This window comes from Orcinus orca, chromosome 14 (assembly GCF_937001465.1).
Source record: "Orcinus orca chromosome 14, mOrcOrc1.1, whole genome shotgun sequence".
In the NCBI taxonomy this organism is placed as follows: domain Eukaryota; kingdom Metazoa; phylum Chordata; class Mammalia; order Artiodactyla; family Delphinidae; genus Orcinus; species Orcinus orca.
The window spans coordinates 81,235,970-81,250,113 of NC_064572.1; the positions used below are offsets into that span (position 1 = coordinate 81,235,970).

General features: G+C 49.8%; 1 protein-coding gene across 1 annotated transcript in view; it reads left to right on the plus strand.

Annotated features, from left to right (window-relative positions):
- The window catches only part of BTBD16 (BTB domain containing 16), a 54,046-nt gene that overhangs the window by 28,866 nt on the left and 11,036 nt on the right, over window positions 1–14,144 (plus strand). Inside the window, 5 exon segments of the mRNA XM_033420847.2 lie at window positions 8,542–8,633; window positions 9,503–9,585; window positions 11,237–11,314; window positions 12,443–12,541; window positions 13,926–14,114. Coding sequence (XP_033276738.1) covers window positions 8,542–8,633; window positions 9,503–9,585; window positions 11,237–11,314; window positions 12,443–12,541; window positions 13,926–14,114 — 541 coding nt within the window.

Genomic DNA, 14,144 nt, shown 5'->3' on the forward strand with positions numbered 1-14,144 from the left:
CTTTTCTTTTGCACATGTGACTTTAGCGGATAAACACATCTTCCATGTGTTCGTCAGCACATCAACCTGTTTAAGCCAAGTTTTGCTTGCATTGTTCTGAAGCAGTTAATCCTTTTCTGGAACATCTGTGCACCATGTCAAGTAAAGAGCCCCTTTTTCCTGTCTCGTTATTTGGGGAAAGCAGTGTTCATTGCCAGAATGACATGTCCTTGCTTAGTTTCTATATAATTTGCTTTGAACCCAAGTGTCTTAGATACACCCTCTCCCACTCTTTTAATAGCCCAAGAGACACTTTTTCTGATGAGTCATGCACACCAGGAAAAGTCGCTGTTTGGCACCAGGTTAGCTCTCCTACTGGAAATGTCTAGAACTGGGAGATAGGAAATGAGCTAGAATGTGGGTGATTCATTGGAACTGTGTTTTTACTGTGAGAGGAACAAGTGGGAGTGAGAGAGCGAAGGCATGTGGCCCTGAAAGCGGGGTTTCCTGGGCCTGCCTGAGCTGGGGTCTCCAAGGCTCCCCCCGTCCTCGGGTGTTCCTTACCAGCATAGCTTCTGCATTACTCCTGAATCGACATCAATTCCATTTTGACCCCAGACCTCAGCCCTCCACACGCATTTCCCCAAGGCCCCCTGAGCCTGCAAGGTTTCCCTTGTTGGAAACCATTCGTGTGTCTCCAAATGGTTTCGCTGCCCAAGCTGGGATGCTGTGCTCTACCTGGAGCCGTGTTCTCAGCCTCCTGCCCTACATCCCTTCTTCCCTCACTCCCTCTCCCTCCCTCCAGCAGGCTTGGTGTCCCCTTGGGAGAAAAGATGAGACAGTCTGGAACTCAGATGCTCTTCCGCTCCGTGGTCACCCAGGCTTACCTCCGACTTAGAGGACCGTGGTCCATTTTTAGGACTGCGGGTGGTTCGCCTCCCGTCCCAGCTCACTCTTCTGCCTATAAGGTGCTCCATGGTCAATGGCCTCCACCTCCCAAGTGCTTGTCCCCTGAGTCCCCGAGGGACTCCTTAGCCGAGGGGTCAGCACTTGCTGCCCCAGCTCCCCTGACCCCAGCCTGCTCTGCTTCCTCTTCTGAGTCCATCCCGGCGGGGCCTCCCTAGGATGCTTGCCAGCCAGGCCCTTACGAACACCTTGGTGGGTGCATATGTCCTGTCTCCCTGGGTAGGTTGTGAGCAGCTTGTAGGAAGGGTTTACAGTCCTTTATTGCATCCTCAGCTCACCTGGCACCGCGCATATAACAGCTTATGGAATGATGAAATTCCATTGAACATTTCTACAGAGCTGGGTTGCCCCAGCTGAGAAATGGGTCTGACCATGCTAACGCCAAATTCAGAGAACACCATGTCTGCGGCAGCTCGAAATAGGAGGGCTGGCAGACAAGTTTCCATTTTTACTGATGGGTAGGGCCTGTTCGGTGGACGAGACTAGGAAGAGTTCTAAGGCTTTCTCGAGGCTCAGTGAGAAATAATGTCTCGATAGTTTGGTGACGCCTACCCTAGACATGGGAGGGGGCAGCGCTGGTGCCCAGGCTCTGTGCTGGCCTGAGGATCCCTGGGGCTGAGCCTCAGAGCTGCTGGCCTGAGGGCTTGGGCTGCAGGAAGGCACCTCTGCTCCAGTGGTGGAAGGGGTGGAAGTGGTGGAAGTGTGGGAAGTCACGGTCAGCCTGGGCCGGAACTGAGTCACCAGAGGAGCTGAGCTCCACAGTTCAGTGAAGACAGAAGGAACAGCTAGTCAAGGAAGTTTCCACAGCCACTGACAGGGACATTCCAGGAGCATTAGGAGGTGGGGCAGATGAGCAGACCCTGGGAGACAGTACACAGGCTTGTGTATGAGAGCCAAGGAAGTTGGCTGTTTGGCCCAATTTTTAAAGTTTCATCTGTTGATGAAATAATTGAAATGACAGAGTGGTTTATAAGGTATCTCCCAGGTGGGGGAGCAGAGGTCAGAGTGGACCGTCACAATATGGGGACCTCCAAAATGGGATTGTGCTTTCCTAATGCGGCAGCAGCGGGACAAGCTGCCCGAATGTTAGACCGACCAGGAATGAGGCAGAGCTGCAACTCTGGGTGTGGCCTTGGCTGGCCCAGTAGCCAGAAAGGAGGGTTTAGAGCAGCAGTTGAGTGAAATAGATCAAATACTCCTTTTCTCAGCTGTCTTAGCAACGTCTTGAGCTAGGAGGGAAGGTATTTGAATAGTTAACTCCTTCAGCACCGCTGTACCTGCAAATAAAGACATATGTCCAAGCCTTTTCTACTCATCTATATTCTTTTATTCATTGATTTTTTTTCATTCATTCAACAAATAGTTATTGAACATGTGCTCTATGCCAGGGGCACCGATGGACAGTGAAAGGGGCAGTTTCTCTGCCTAGCTCCATGTTTAAGAACATCTTCAAAGCTTATTTTCATTGTTGTCTAAATACATCAATATAGAAAGGGAACATGCGTGTGTGTATACACACACACACACACACACACACACACACACACAGCTGTTTTCCTGGCAGTGGTTAATTTAGAAATACAAATAGGCTGTCCAGAATTTAACATTTCCTTGTAAGAAAAACAAAAACTGTAAGCAAAACCATTGCCTTCATTCGTCCACAGAGGAAGTCATCATTTTGTTCCACTTAGCAGTCTGAGAAGTCCAGGGGGGCTGTAAAAATTCATCAATTGGAGAAGAGCCAGAGACAGGCAAATTTTCTACTTTTTTGTAAAGTTTTTTTTTTTATGTGGACCATTTTAAAAGTCTTTATTGAATTTGGTACAATATTGCTTCTGTTTTTTATGTTTTGTTTTTTTGGCCCCGAGGCATGTGGGATCTTAGCTCCCCGACCAGGGATTGAACCTGCACCCCCTGCACTGGAAGGCGGAGTCTTACCCACTGGACCGCCAGGGAAGTTCCGGCACTTTTTTTTTTAAGTACATTTTTCATCAAAAGATAAAATACATACAGCAAAGTGCACACACCTCAAGTGAACAGCTCAATGACTTTCCACAAAGTGCACACACCTGTGTAACCAGCACCCAGACCAAGAAACAGAACCTGACCAGCCCCCTAATGTGCCTTATTTCGGCCACTACCGCTCGCACACCAAGGTGCACGGCTATCCTGGCTTCTTTTGCTATGGAGACGTGTTGGCTGCTTCTGAATTTTAAGCAGAATCTTACAGCGTAGACTTGTAAAGGTCCGGATTTTTTCACTCAACAGCGTGTCTGTAAAATCCGTGCAGGGATGGCAAGGGGCTTACAAGGGCGCCTTTTGCAAATTGGTGGTGGAGCTGGGTGGACCTGGGGCTCCTAGATCATCAGACACATCCTTTTACTTTGAGGTCTTCGAGTTAAGGGCAAGTCATGAACGGACCTGTAATTCTAGTCCTTAGTTGATTTGCTAATCCCTAAATGGGTCCCTTTCAGACACTGCAAGGGTGGATTCCAGCAAGCTCACCAGAAGGAGGTCATTGAAAGCAGTCAGTGAATCCAATTTCCACACCATCCCAACTATTAGATTTCCCTGACCTCTGCAGCAGAGTCTCCTCCCTCCTATGCCCTGTCCAAATCTGACCCAGCGTTTATGGAGCTGGCCAAAGACCCCTCCAGGAAGCCTTCCTGGATCTCACCTGTGCACTGGACAGATTCCTTCTCTGAGCTTCTTGGAGAGAGAACGAGAGCATGTGCCGGCTGTGTGGGTGAGCACCGCCCCGACAAACCCAGCACCACCTTCCCATATATAAAAGGAGGGGAGCCTCCGAGGAGAGCGGCCCAGCCATGCCCTGCACTCCGAGCATCGCAGCCCACAGGTGTCTGAAGGAAATGAACTGTGATGCTGTGTGCCAGGGCGGGCACACAGCCATGTGTCTCTTGTGATTAATGGATGGCATTTGCAGATATAACCACAGAGTCATCATGAAACTGGGCACCCCTGGTGTGACAACTCTGATCTCTTTACCAGAACATTCATTTTGAAGTAGTCCATGAGTCATGGACATGAGGGTGGTTCAGTTGTTCTCTGTCAGAATCTCTCCACCAAGCCCTGTGCAGGGAGGTTGATATATTTCTTTTGTGTTTGTTGCCGTTTTCATTTCTTCTGTGTCTCTGACCAGCGGTGCTCCTATCCGCCTTAGCTTGGCTCCCTGGAAGCTGAATCTCCCTCTTTTCAAGGTCCCAATTCCTTCCTACTTCTGCACTTCCCTCCTGTGTGGCTTCTTGGCCTTTCACCCAAACTGGGTGGCCCCAAGACGTCTTCTTCAACGGTAAGAGTGGAGACTTTGGAGGAACACAAGGAATATAAGTGTCTGGATGCGGGAGGCTCTTGCAGAGGGCAGGTAGCATCATCGTTACACAGAGTTTCTAGACGCAGTTCTGCCTTTGGGCAAAGGTCAGGACCATCTTCATCTTCATAGTCAAGATGACATTGACTGGGTCTCGACAAATGACCCAGAGGACTTGGCCTGACAAATAATCATGGTAACAACAGACAGGACCCTGTGAGCATAGGAAAATTGGCATAGAATAGCCTGGTCTGTGCATGTATGTGTGTGTGTGGTGTGTGTGTGTGTGTGTGCGTGCCCACACATGCACTGGGCTGGAACTGCATTCCTAGAAGGTGAAGTATGGTTGAGCAGAGGGATGGGATGGTAGGATTGAGCCTGGTGAGTTGGCAGGGACCAGCTCATTCATCCAATTAATTCACTTAACATTATTGCAAGCTGACTTGCCTGAGAACCAAGCACTGCAAAGGGTGCTGTGAATACAAGAGTAGACAGAACAGACGAAAATCTCCATCTTCACAGAGTTTACAATCTAGGAAGCAGAGACAAACAGCACATTCAGTAAATGAGGTGTGTGTTAGCAGGTAGCGGCCCTAAGTCTGAGTCCCACTACTGCCATTTACTGGCTGCAGAGGTTAACAATACCCCGTCGTCGGGTCTGATGTAGGTTCGTTCTGACTCAAAGAAAAGGCCCAGCACAGCACTTGGCAGGACGTCCTGAATGGCAGTGACATTCGCTAGGTGATGGTGGTGGCAGCGACATTCAGAATTATTGTTTCCTTACCACACTTTGGTGTCAGGAGCCAAGAGGACCGTTTCCTGCTTCTTGGGTTTCAGAAGGCGTCCAGGTCTTCCACACCGAGTTACCTTTTGAAAAAAGCCTTGTTGCCTTCCCCCAAGTGTGTAATTTTTTTCAAACTTCACTTTAAAATATAAACTATTCTTTCAGATATTTTTCATAGAAACTAAGTAGTTTTTAACTCTAATTTTTTTATTGTGGTAAAATATACACAACATAAAAATGACCATTTTAACCATTTTTGTGTGTACAGCTCAGGGGCATTAAGTACATTCACGCTGTTGTGCAACAGTCGCCATCATCCATGTCCAGAACTTGTTCATCTTCCTAAACTGAAACTCCACGCAAACTAAACAATGAGTCCCCTTTCCCCTCTGCCCATCCCCGCCGCCCCTGGCAACCACCATTCTACCTCCACCTCCGTGAATTTGATTCTTCTAGGAACTTACGTAAGTGGAATCATACAGTATTTGTCCTTTTGTGTCTGGCTTAATTCACTTAGCACAATGTCTTCAGGGTTCATCTGTGCTGTAGCACATGTCAGAATTCTAGAGTATGCATTTAAAAGGCAAAAATTTGAAGTGCTGGGCTAATGGGTCTCTGAGTCTGAAAGGGTAAATGACTCTGACCGATGACAGGCTGGAGGAGGCAAGAAGGTCGTGGCTGATGGCAGCTCTAAAATGACAACCTGTGCCAGTCTGACAGAGACTTGTTCCTGGCACTGCCTTTCAGGAGGTCAGAAGGGAGGATTTGTCCCCAGGGTCTTGCAAGCAGAACCCAGAGCCGACCTGGGTGTATCTTTCAGTATCAAGGACCTATGAACTGTCCTCCCTAAGGGGGTCATGCCCCAAGGGTTTCCCATGAACTTTAGGAGGCAGGCACCATGACCGGAAGCTTGTCCCATAATAGTCAGTGCTAAACCCAAAGTCTTTGCAGAGACAGAGCTCAGCGCCCGGGGAAGCCATGCCAGCCTTTGTTTCCACCAAACAGCCATGCAAAGAGGTCCCGACGCAGCAGCCAGCTTCCCTCACTTTATGTTACATCAGGTGAGCGTGCTCATCCTTGGCCCAGAGAATCCAGATGCCACGACCCAGCAGCGGAGTTGAGCCGGGTTAGATGGAAACACGTGGGCTGTTCTCTGGAGGCCCGGGCAGCGTCCCAGCTCTGCAGCCATCCACCCGCCCGGCTCCAGGGGCAGGGTTACGCCCATTGGTTCAAGGCGCTGGACCACACTGCTCAGATGCTTTGGGATTTTAGAAAATCAGCGGCTGAGGCCACCGTTTACTTCCTTTGAGGTGGCCCATGGCTCCGGCGAGTTAGAGGGTGGCAGTGATAACGCCAGCAAGAACACGGCCATGCACTTGACCGGCTCAAGTTCAGGTCACTTTCCTTGGGGTGAGGGGACAACGGTGGCAATCATGAAGCCCGGAGTACCACTAGGACCAGCAGCTGTGCCCGGCATATCAGAAGCTCTGTCACCTTTACTTCTCCCGACCACCCAGGGAAGCACGTGTGGCTGTTGTGCCCCTGGACAGAAAAGGAAGCTTGGGGAGGCTGGGTCACACGGCTGACGGCCGGCTGGCCCAGGACTGGAACCTGATCTGTCTGACTCCAGGGCCCAAGCTCAGGGACCCCAAGCATGGTTGGGCGATGCATGAGCTGACTTGTGACCTGTCCAAATCAGCCATCATCAGTGCCACTTCCTGTGGTCCAAAGGGGTCATAAAGTCCAATCACCTGTCTCAGCAAAGCTCATTCAGAATCTTCTCGGGGAGAATGTCTGTCTGGAGAGGTCCTGGCTGACGGTCATCTGGCTGAGTGCCTCTCATAGGGAGACTCGGGGGCCTTGGGTCCCTCCTACTCTCCCAGCATCCTTCCCACAAAGCTGTGGAGTTGGCGCCTGGGGGCTTCTGAGCTGGAGGGGAAATCTGTCCTCTAGATGGTCCTTTCCCTCCTGGGCTGAAATTGTATTAACCTGCAGCTCCAGCAAGTTCTGTCTCCTCAGGGGCCACTCCGGGCTGTGGGAGCCCTTGCCGAGGGTCCGGGCTCGTTCCCCAGAGCATGCAGCTGGGCTGGGGGTTCTGTGTCAGCTCAGCCCCTTCTTTCTTCCTTGACGCCTGCGCCCGCCATGATGCCACCTAGCCGATTCTTCCGTTAAATGGTGAGAGAGAGGCAGGGAAGGAGGAGGCATTCACGTCTGGGAAAGGAGTCAAGCGAGCGTTATTTGTCCAGCTAAGAGATCCGTGTTTCTCAGGGCACTGGCACGGCCCACACTAGCCCAGCTCCATCTGCCCTGGGTAATGGAGGGCTGGATCCAGGATCAATAGCCCTGCACTCCTGGAAGTATCAGCCCTCCTTTATTTACGCCTGGTCCGTCCACCCCCAGAGACAGCTCCCCGGTGGATTCTAATAAATAATCATTGAATTTGAATTCGCTCATTTGTCCTCGCGCCCCTCTCCCCTCTCACAACGCCTCAGAATCCTTAAACTTCTCTCCTGGGACCAGTGCCACGAGGAAGAGTTGGAGAGTCTCAGGAATTCCCAGATCTTGTGAAAACAAATGGCCCCCAGGCAGGTTGGTGGGCACCCCCAGCAGAGGCGGGACACGGGGCCAATGGAGTGTTCAGTCTGGCTGGGACAGGGTGTGATTTGGACATCACTCTTGATTCATGGAAAAATATTCTAAAAGTGCCTTTGGCCGGTCTCATACAGGATCTGACTTGAGGGAATGACTTTGTGTTTCCAAAGTCACTGGAAAAATTATCCCCTGTCGTCCCCATTTGTCAAAAGTGACCATTTTATGCAAGTTGTTTCAAAACAAGACTGGATGTGTGCCTGTGTGTACATGTCTTCTCAAGGGGAATGTGATTTCAACCCAGCCCTGACCTCAGCCACGTGTGGAAATTAACCAGAGTTTAGTATTAACACTGTCCAGAACTGAACCAGCTGCTAAAACGAGTTACGCACTCATCCGACCTTTCTTTCTTCTTGATTCTACCAGAACGTGCTTTGGAAGTGCCTAAACTGGCCACTTACTCAAAGGGCAGCATGTGTAGAGGGGGAGTCAGAAACCCTGGGTTCAAGTCCTGGCTGAGCCGTTGTTTTTCCATCTGTAAAATGGAGCCGATGATACTTGTCCTGTCTGCCCCTTGAGAAGTTTGTGAGACTCAAGTGAGAAAACGTATCCTGAAATCCTCTGTACCGTTATGCGTTCCCATCATCATTTAATGAGCATTTGTCGGGCACCTACTATGCGGTAGATGCAAGGGGAAGATAACCCTTTGTCTCATTACAATCTCGGGGGGCAGCCCCCCTCTGCTTCCACACTCCCCACCCATCCAGAGAGAACCAGGCTCCATCTACCCCTGGCTGGTGAAACTGCTGGTCTCTGACATGACTTTCACGAGCCCTGGCCAATTCCAGAAAGGAGGGTTCTGAAGGCCTTTTATTCCTCTTTGCACCTTGCTAAGCTTCCCCAAGAAGTGTTGCTTTCTGGACCGGGATGTGGGACAGAACTGGATGCCGCTCTTCCTTTGCCTGCGTCTGCACGGCATCACCAAAGGTAAGCCCCAGCCCGTGGGAGCGCATCCAGGGGAGGCTGTTGGGGACCTGCCACACCCCTCAGCCACTCCTGAGGAAGCCCCACCAGACGTTTCCAAAGGAATCAGCTGAGATCTGGCTTTGTCATTTCCAAGGTGTGTGACTTCAGGAAAGTCAGTTGGCTGCCCGGTCTCAGTTTCCTTGTCTGTAAAATGGGGATAATCAGAGCTCCTGTCAAACATGACGATGAATGGAAGGGGCTTACCGATTATGAAAGTGCACTCAGCGCCCAGGGCTGCGTGTCGCCATCTAACCACACGCCCTGCCTCTTAGAGTGGCGTCGCCTCTGGGCCGCTCGCTTACTCGGCAGTCTGGGAGAAAACTGTGGGTCTGTGCTCCAGGCTTGAGTTTCCTCGTGCTCTGGGCCCAGAACAAGGCAGCTGTGACTTGGAAAGAGAGGGAACTCTTGGGGAGTGTGTTTGGGGCAGCCCAGGTGGCCACCAGTGAGAGCTTTGCCTCTGAAAGGATATTTGAGAACTTTTTCAAAGCCATTTCCAGTTATCCAGATAGAATGAGTAGCTCCAAAACCCACAAATGGTTGATGGAGCCCAGAGAGTTTGTCCAAATTGCTTCTAGACACTCCAAAGACACTGTTTATCAGATCTCAACCCTCCCTCCTTGGGCAGGATTGTGGCCGGGGGCTGTGAACCCTTTGGGGGAAAGGGCCATGGGACGTCTCACTTGGGTTCCACACATCTAACGATTCCTGGGGCCCGGGAATGCCCACCAGTCCTCAGCTCCCAACTTCCTCCTTTGTCCCTCCGTAAATGAGGTTTTTGCAGTTCTCTTATGAATAAATCCGTAAGAATGTCCCCTTTGTGCTTCTTCCAGGCAAGGATCTGGAGGAGCTAAGGCACATTAACTTCTTCCCTGAATCCTGGCTCGTCCGGGTTATAGCCAACCATTACCTCGCGGTGAGTCGCCAGCTCAGCGCGGAAACAGTTATCGAAATTTATTGCCTTTGCTTTTTCTGGAGATGTGTTTTGCATTTGGAACCTCTGGGCCTCTGAGGTGGGGAAGTATCTGGATCCTTCCCCAGGGGAAGTGGGAAGAGCCAAGCCTGGAGGGGAGGAGAGAGGAGGCCCCGCCTTGGAGCCCAGGTGTTTAGAACATCTGTCCTGTTGACCCGGAGAGTCGGGGACAATTGGCCACACGGCCCTGCAAACAGAGTCCCCTCACAGATACAAATTTCAGGTGCTTATTATTGAAATTTTTCAAAATTCAGAGAAACTGAAAGAAAGAAGACACATACTCTCAGACCCATCACTCCCCAAACAACCATCGCAAACATCTTATTGCATTTTATTGCCTTCAGGTCTTTTTTAAAAAAATACACTCAATGAAATGTGTTTCTTATCACCATTTTTACTGGCTGCAAACTCTTCCACCAAGAGGATATGCTACAAACAGTGCTACTTGGCCTTTCCTTTATTGTAGAAAAGTCGTGGTGTTTCTAACTGCTATCTATTATAAGTAGGCTGCATGGTGAATGCATTTGCACGTAATGGTTTATTTTACTATACTTAGAATTATTTTCTTATAGGAGAATCTGAAGAGTAGAAAATACTGGCCCCAAAAGGAATGTGCACTTTTGTTCTTGATACATATTAGCAAAATTTGAACCAAATTACTCCTTCCCCAGTGATAAACGAGGTGCCTTTCTTTGAACAAGCTCAGCAACATAGAGCATTTTCCTTTCAGATCACTTGTGTCAATTGTGAAGTGAACAATGGCGTCTCATTTTTGGATATGCATTCCCTTTATTACTAGTAAATATGAATATTTGTCCACGTGGCATTTCCCCCTTTGTGAATTGTCTGTGCAAACGGTTGTGCTTCTTATGTGTTTCCAATCATGCATTTTCAGAGATGAAGTGGGGCAGTGTTTGAATTCTGAAGATTTATGAGTCACTGGTTGAAATTAAATTCAACTCAACAAATACCTATTGTAATGTGCAAACCACAGGGCTCGGTGCCCCGTACGCAGTAGATAACCGCTCCGTGGAACTGTGCTTCTCTGGGACATAACTCAAAATTGTGTTCTAACAGAGCAGAGGGTGGGAGGGGCAACAGAGAGAGAGGGGACAGTCTCGGGGCTGGGGCTGGACACCTCAGGAAGTCCCCCACCTCCCTTTTCATGTCCCTCTGGCCTTGCCCACCTCCTTCCTTTTGCCCCCCGCCACCAATGTCATCCTCCTGAAATTTGCTCCCTCCAGGCCCCCACCCTCACGTGGAGCCTGCCCTATGGGGCCGTACTTGCTCTTGACTTTACAGCCATGAATATTCTCTGCCTTGTAATCGGGCTCCTGATGTACACATTTTATTTCTCAAGTAAGAAAAAAATGCTGGGGCATTTTTCTTGTTCTCATCTTTGCATCTTCTGAGAGCATCGAGCATGGTACCTGGCTAGTAGGTTTTCAGTAAATACTGTGGACTGGATTCATGGGTGAGCATAGGCTCCAGAGACAGAACTCTTTCAAGCACGATGGGGGTTGTAGGGATCAATGTAGTGAAGGTGATGTTGGGGGGTCGGGCTGCTGGTAAGTGGTGTGTGTTTTCCTTTCAGCTGGAGAATGGGGGCGACATGGCCCACGCGAAAGATCTTACCACCCAGGGGGTGAGATTCGGGCTGCTCTTTAACCAGGTACTGACCACTGGGCCTGAGCCAGGGGAAGAAACATCCCTTCCCGTGCTTGGTGAGAGACCTTTGTACAATGGCCATGCTCACTTCCGCCCTCTGGTAGGAAGGCCGGGGCAGAAGAGGGAATCATAGGGGTCTCTCCTGCACACTTGCCACCCCCTTAGAAGGAAAATGCACAGACGGGGCCCTGGGACAGGCCATTCAGTCACTTGATGGGCACATCTACGATTCCCATGAGGGTACCCAAATGTCTCAGCTTTCCAGGGTTGGAGGTGTTTCCTGGGGATGCAGGACCTTTCTGTTCTAAAACCAGGAAAGGCCTGGGCAAACTGGGATGAGTTGGTCATCCTCTTCCCCACAAACATGGTGAGCTGCCAACTGCCCAAGAAGAGATTCCACTCTGAGCCCGTGGTTAAGGTTGCAAGGGCGACTGTTCTGAGCAGCTCTTTAGATGGAGCCCAGAATCAAAGCGGCAGTGAGTTAGGGAGCTCGGCTGCAAAGCCTCTGGGCGCTCAGTCACCAGCGGAGCCTGAGCGGCTGGTGGCTGCCCTCTGTCTTGGGCTCCCTCGATAGGTACAATTCTCCAAGCAATGGCTGCGATCCTCCAACATCACTAAAGCCACCCCAGTAGTGATCTCAAAAGAATTCATGTTTTACGGGTTTGGGGCCCTGAGTCTATCATCAGAGACTCCCCTCTGGGTCAGGCCTGGATGGGCTGTGCTTGCAGGGACCTGCCCAAGTGGACAGATTGCAGACCACAGTGGCCGGGACACCGTGCAATACCGTGGGCATGGCGGGTCTCTTAGGCCCATCAGATTGGAGCCAAATGCTTTGTTTCAAAGGTCTGCAGACCACGGGTCATCTAAGAATATGCCTAACTCATTCTTCTCCCCACTAAGGGGGGCATGCAGAGCAAATAGTATTGCCACTGAGCGCCAACCTATCAGGATTTGTAAAGTCGCTACAGTTTGTCTCTTCTTTTGTTTCCCAGGCTAACATTGCTGTTATGTTTTAAATCACAAATTAGTCACTTTAGTAGTTGTAGCTAGAATCGGTCTTGCTATGTTTTCTTGCCTTTGACTACTGAAGGTTTTTACCCCGTCACTTTGTTGCTTGTCTTTCCCCATTTAGGAGTATACTACACATTCAAAAGTGATTGCCATGTATGGATTCTTCTTTGAGATAAAGGGAATCAAACATGATACTACTTCATATAGTTTTCATATGCAGGTAAGAAGGACAGAGAGCACAGCAGAGCTATGTCTCTGAAACAGCCTTTGAGATTCAGAATCAATTCATAAGGAATTAATAATAATTGATTAGACATGAGTCACGAATTCATTTGTAAAACGTGTTGTAAGCCTGGTGCCGATCCTCCTCATGGTCGTGATGTCATTTGACTTTTGCAGCAACGTTGTGAGGCTGCTGCTCTTAACCCATTCAGTAGACGAGGATCTCAAAGCGGAGTGTCTTCGTGTTTGTATGGCCTCTGCTGGTAAGGCCAAGTTTAGATGATAGTCCTCTGGAGCCACGTGTGGGGCTCAATTCATTTTCAGTTTGTACATGCTGGGGGATGCTTTACAGATGGCCGTTCTTCTGTGGAGGTAACGCACATGCCCGTAAAGGCAGAGGGAATGGTGTTCTCTAGGGGGGCAAAGCGGAGGCTGTGAACAGGACGCTGGAAGAGTCAGGAGGGTGGATGCCTTCACCTCCATGCTCCTGCTGGACTTTCAGGAGAGGCAGGAGAGCTGGGTTTCAGAGTAGAGTCTGAATTCAAACCACCTGGTGAGCCGTTTGATCTTGGTGATCCCAGGAGCCTCCCTGTGTCCACTTTCTGACCTTTAAGTTGGACAAGGTAATAAGACTTACCTTCCTAGGTTGCTGTGAGTATTAAATGTGTTAACTTGTGCAAAGGGCTTGGAACAGGGCCCTGATGATGATGGTGACAGCTATGATGGTGGACCCCTACCTTTCACTTAGGGTTTCATTATAAGTCTCCAAAACTTTAAGCTCCTTGAGAAACCATATCTTTAATATCACCATATCTTTTTATTACCACTGCCAATCACAGAACAGGAACGTAGGGGTGGTATATTTGTATTATGAGTGGATAAATGAATGAATGCATGAATGAGAAACCTGGGGTTTCGTCCAGCTTGGCCACTACCTCTTTATGTGTCCTTGAGCGAGTCACATCTCTTCTTTAGGCCAGTCCTTGGCCTTCAGTGACTCACGCGTTTCCCTACATAATGGATTTTACTGGATGGAAGAGATGAATTATGTAACAACAGGAGTCGAAGTGCTCATATGAATACTATGTTGGTTTTTTAAACTTTGGCAAAGCGATGTGAAGACCTTCCCGTTCAATATAGATTGACTTCATGGTGCTTTCCTGAGTTGGCCAAACCCCAGTCCGTTGGCCAGTGGTTTGCTCATGGTGAGGGTTCAAATGCCAACTGATTCAGCAGCAGCTGCATGTAGGAAATGGGGCCACGAGGAAACCCTCCTGCCCTGTACACATCAGACAGGAGGGCCGATGTGGCAGGGACCACGTTTCGCTAACTCCGGTCACCCTGGTTTCAGTTCCACCTAAGGTGGGTCACCCTCCTTGCAGAGAATAAGGCACACCAACTTGGAATTTGCCTCCTCCGTCTATGAGCACAGCCCCATCAGCCTGAGAGCAGAGCGCTTGGTGACGTACGAGATCAGAGCCCAGACCCTGGTGGACGGCAAGTGGCAAGAGTTCACGACGAACCAGATCAAGCAAAAGTTTGGGTTGGTCAAGTCGTCCTGCAAAAGCCACGTGAGTGCTTATCTTTTCTTTTCTCTTTGA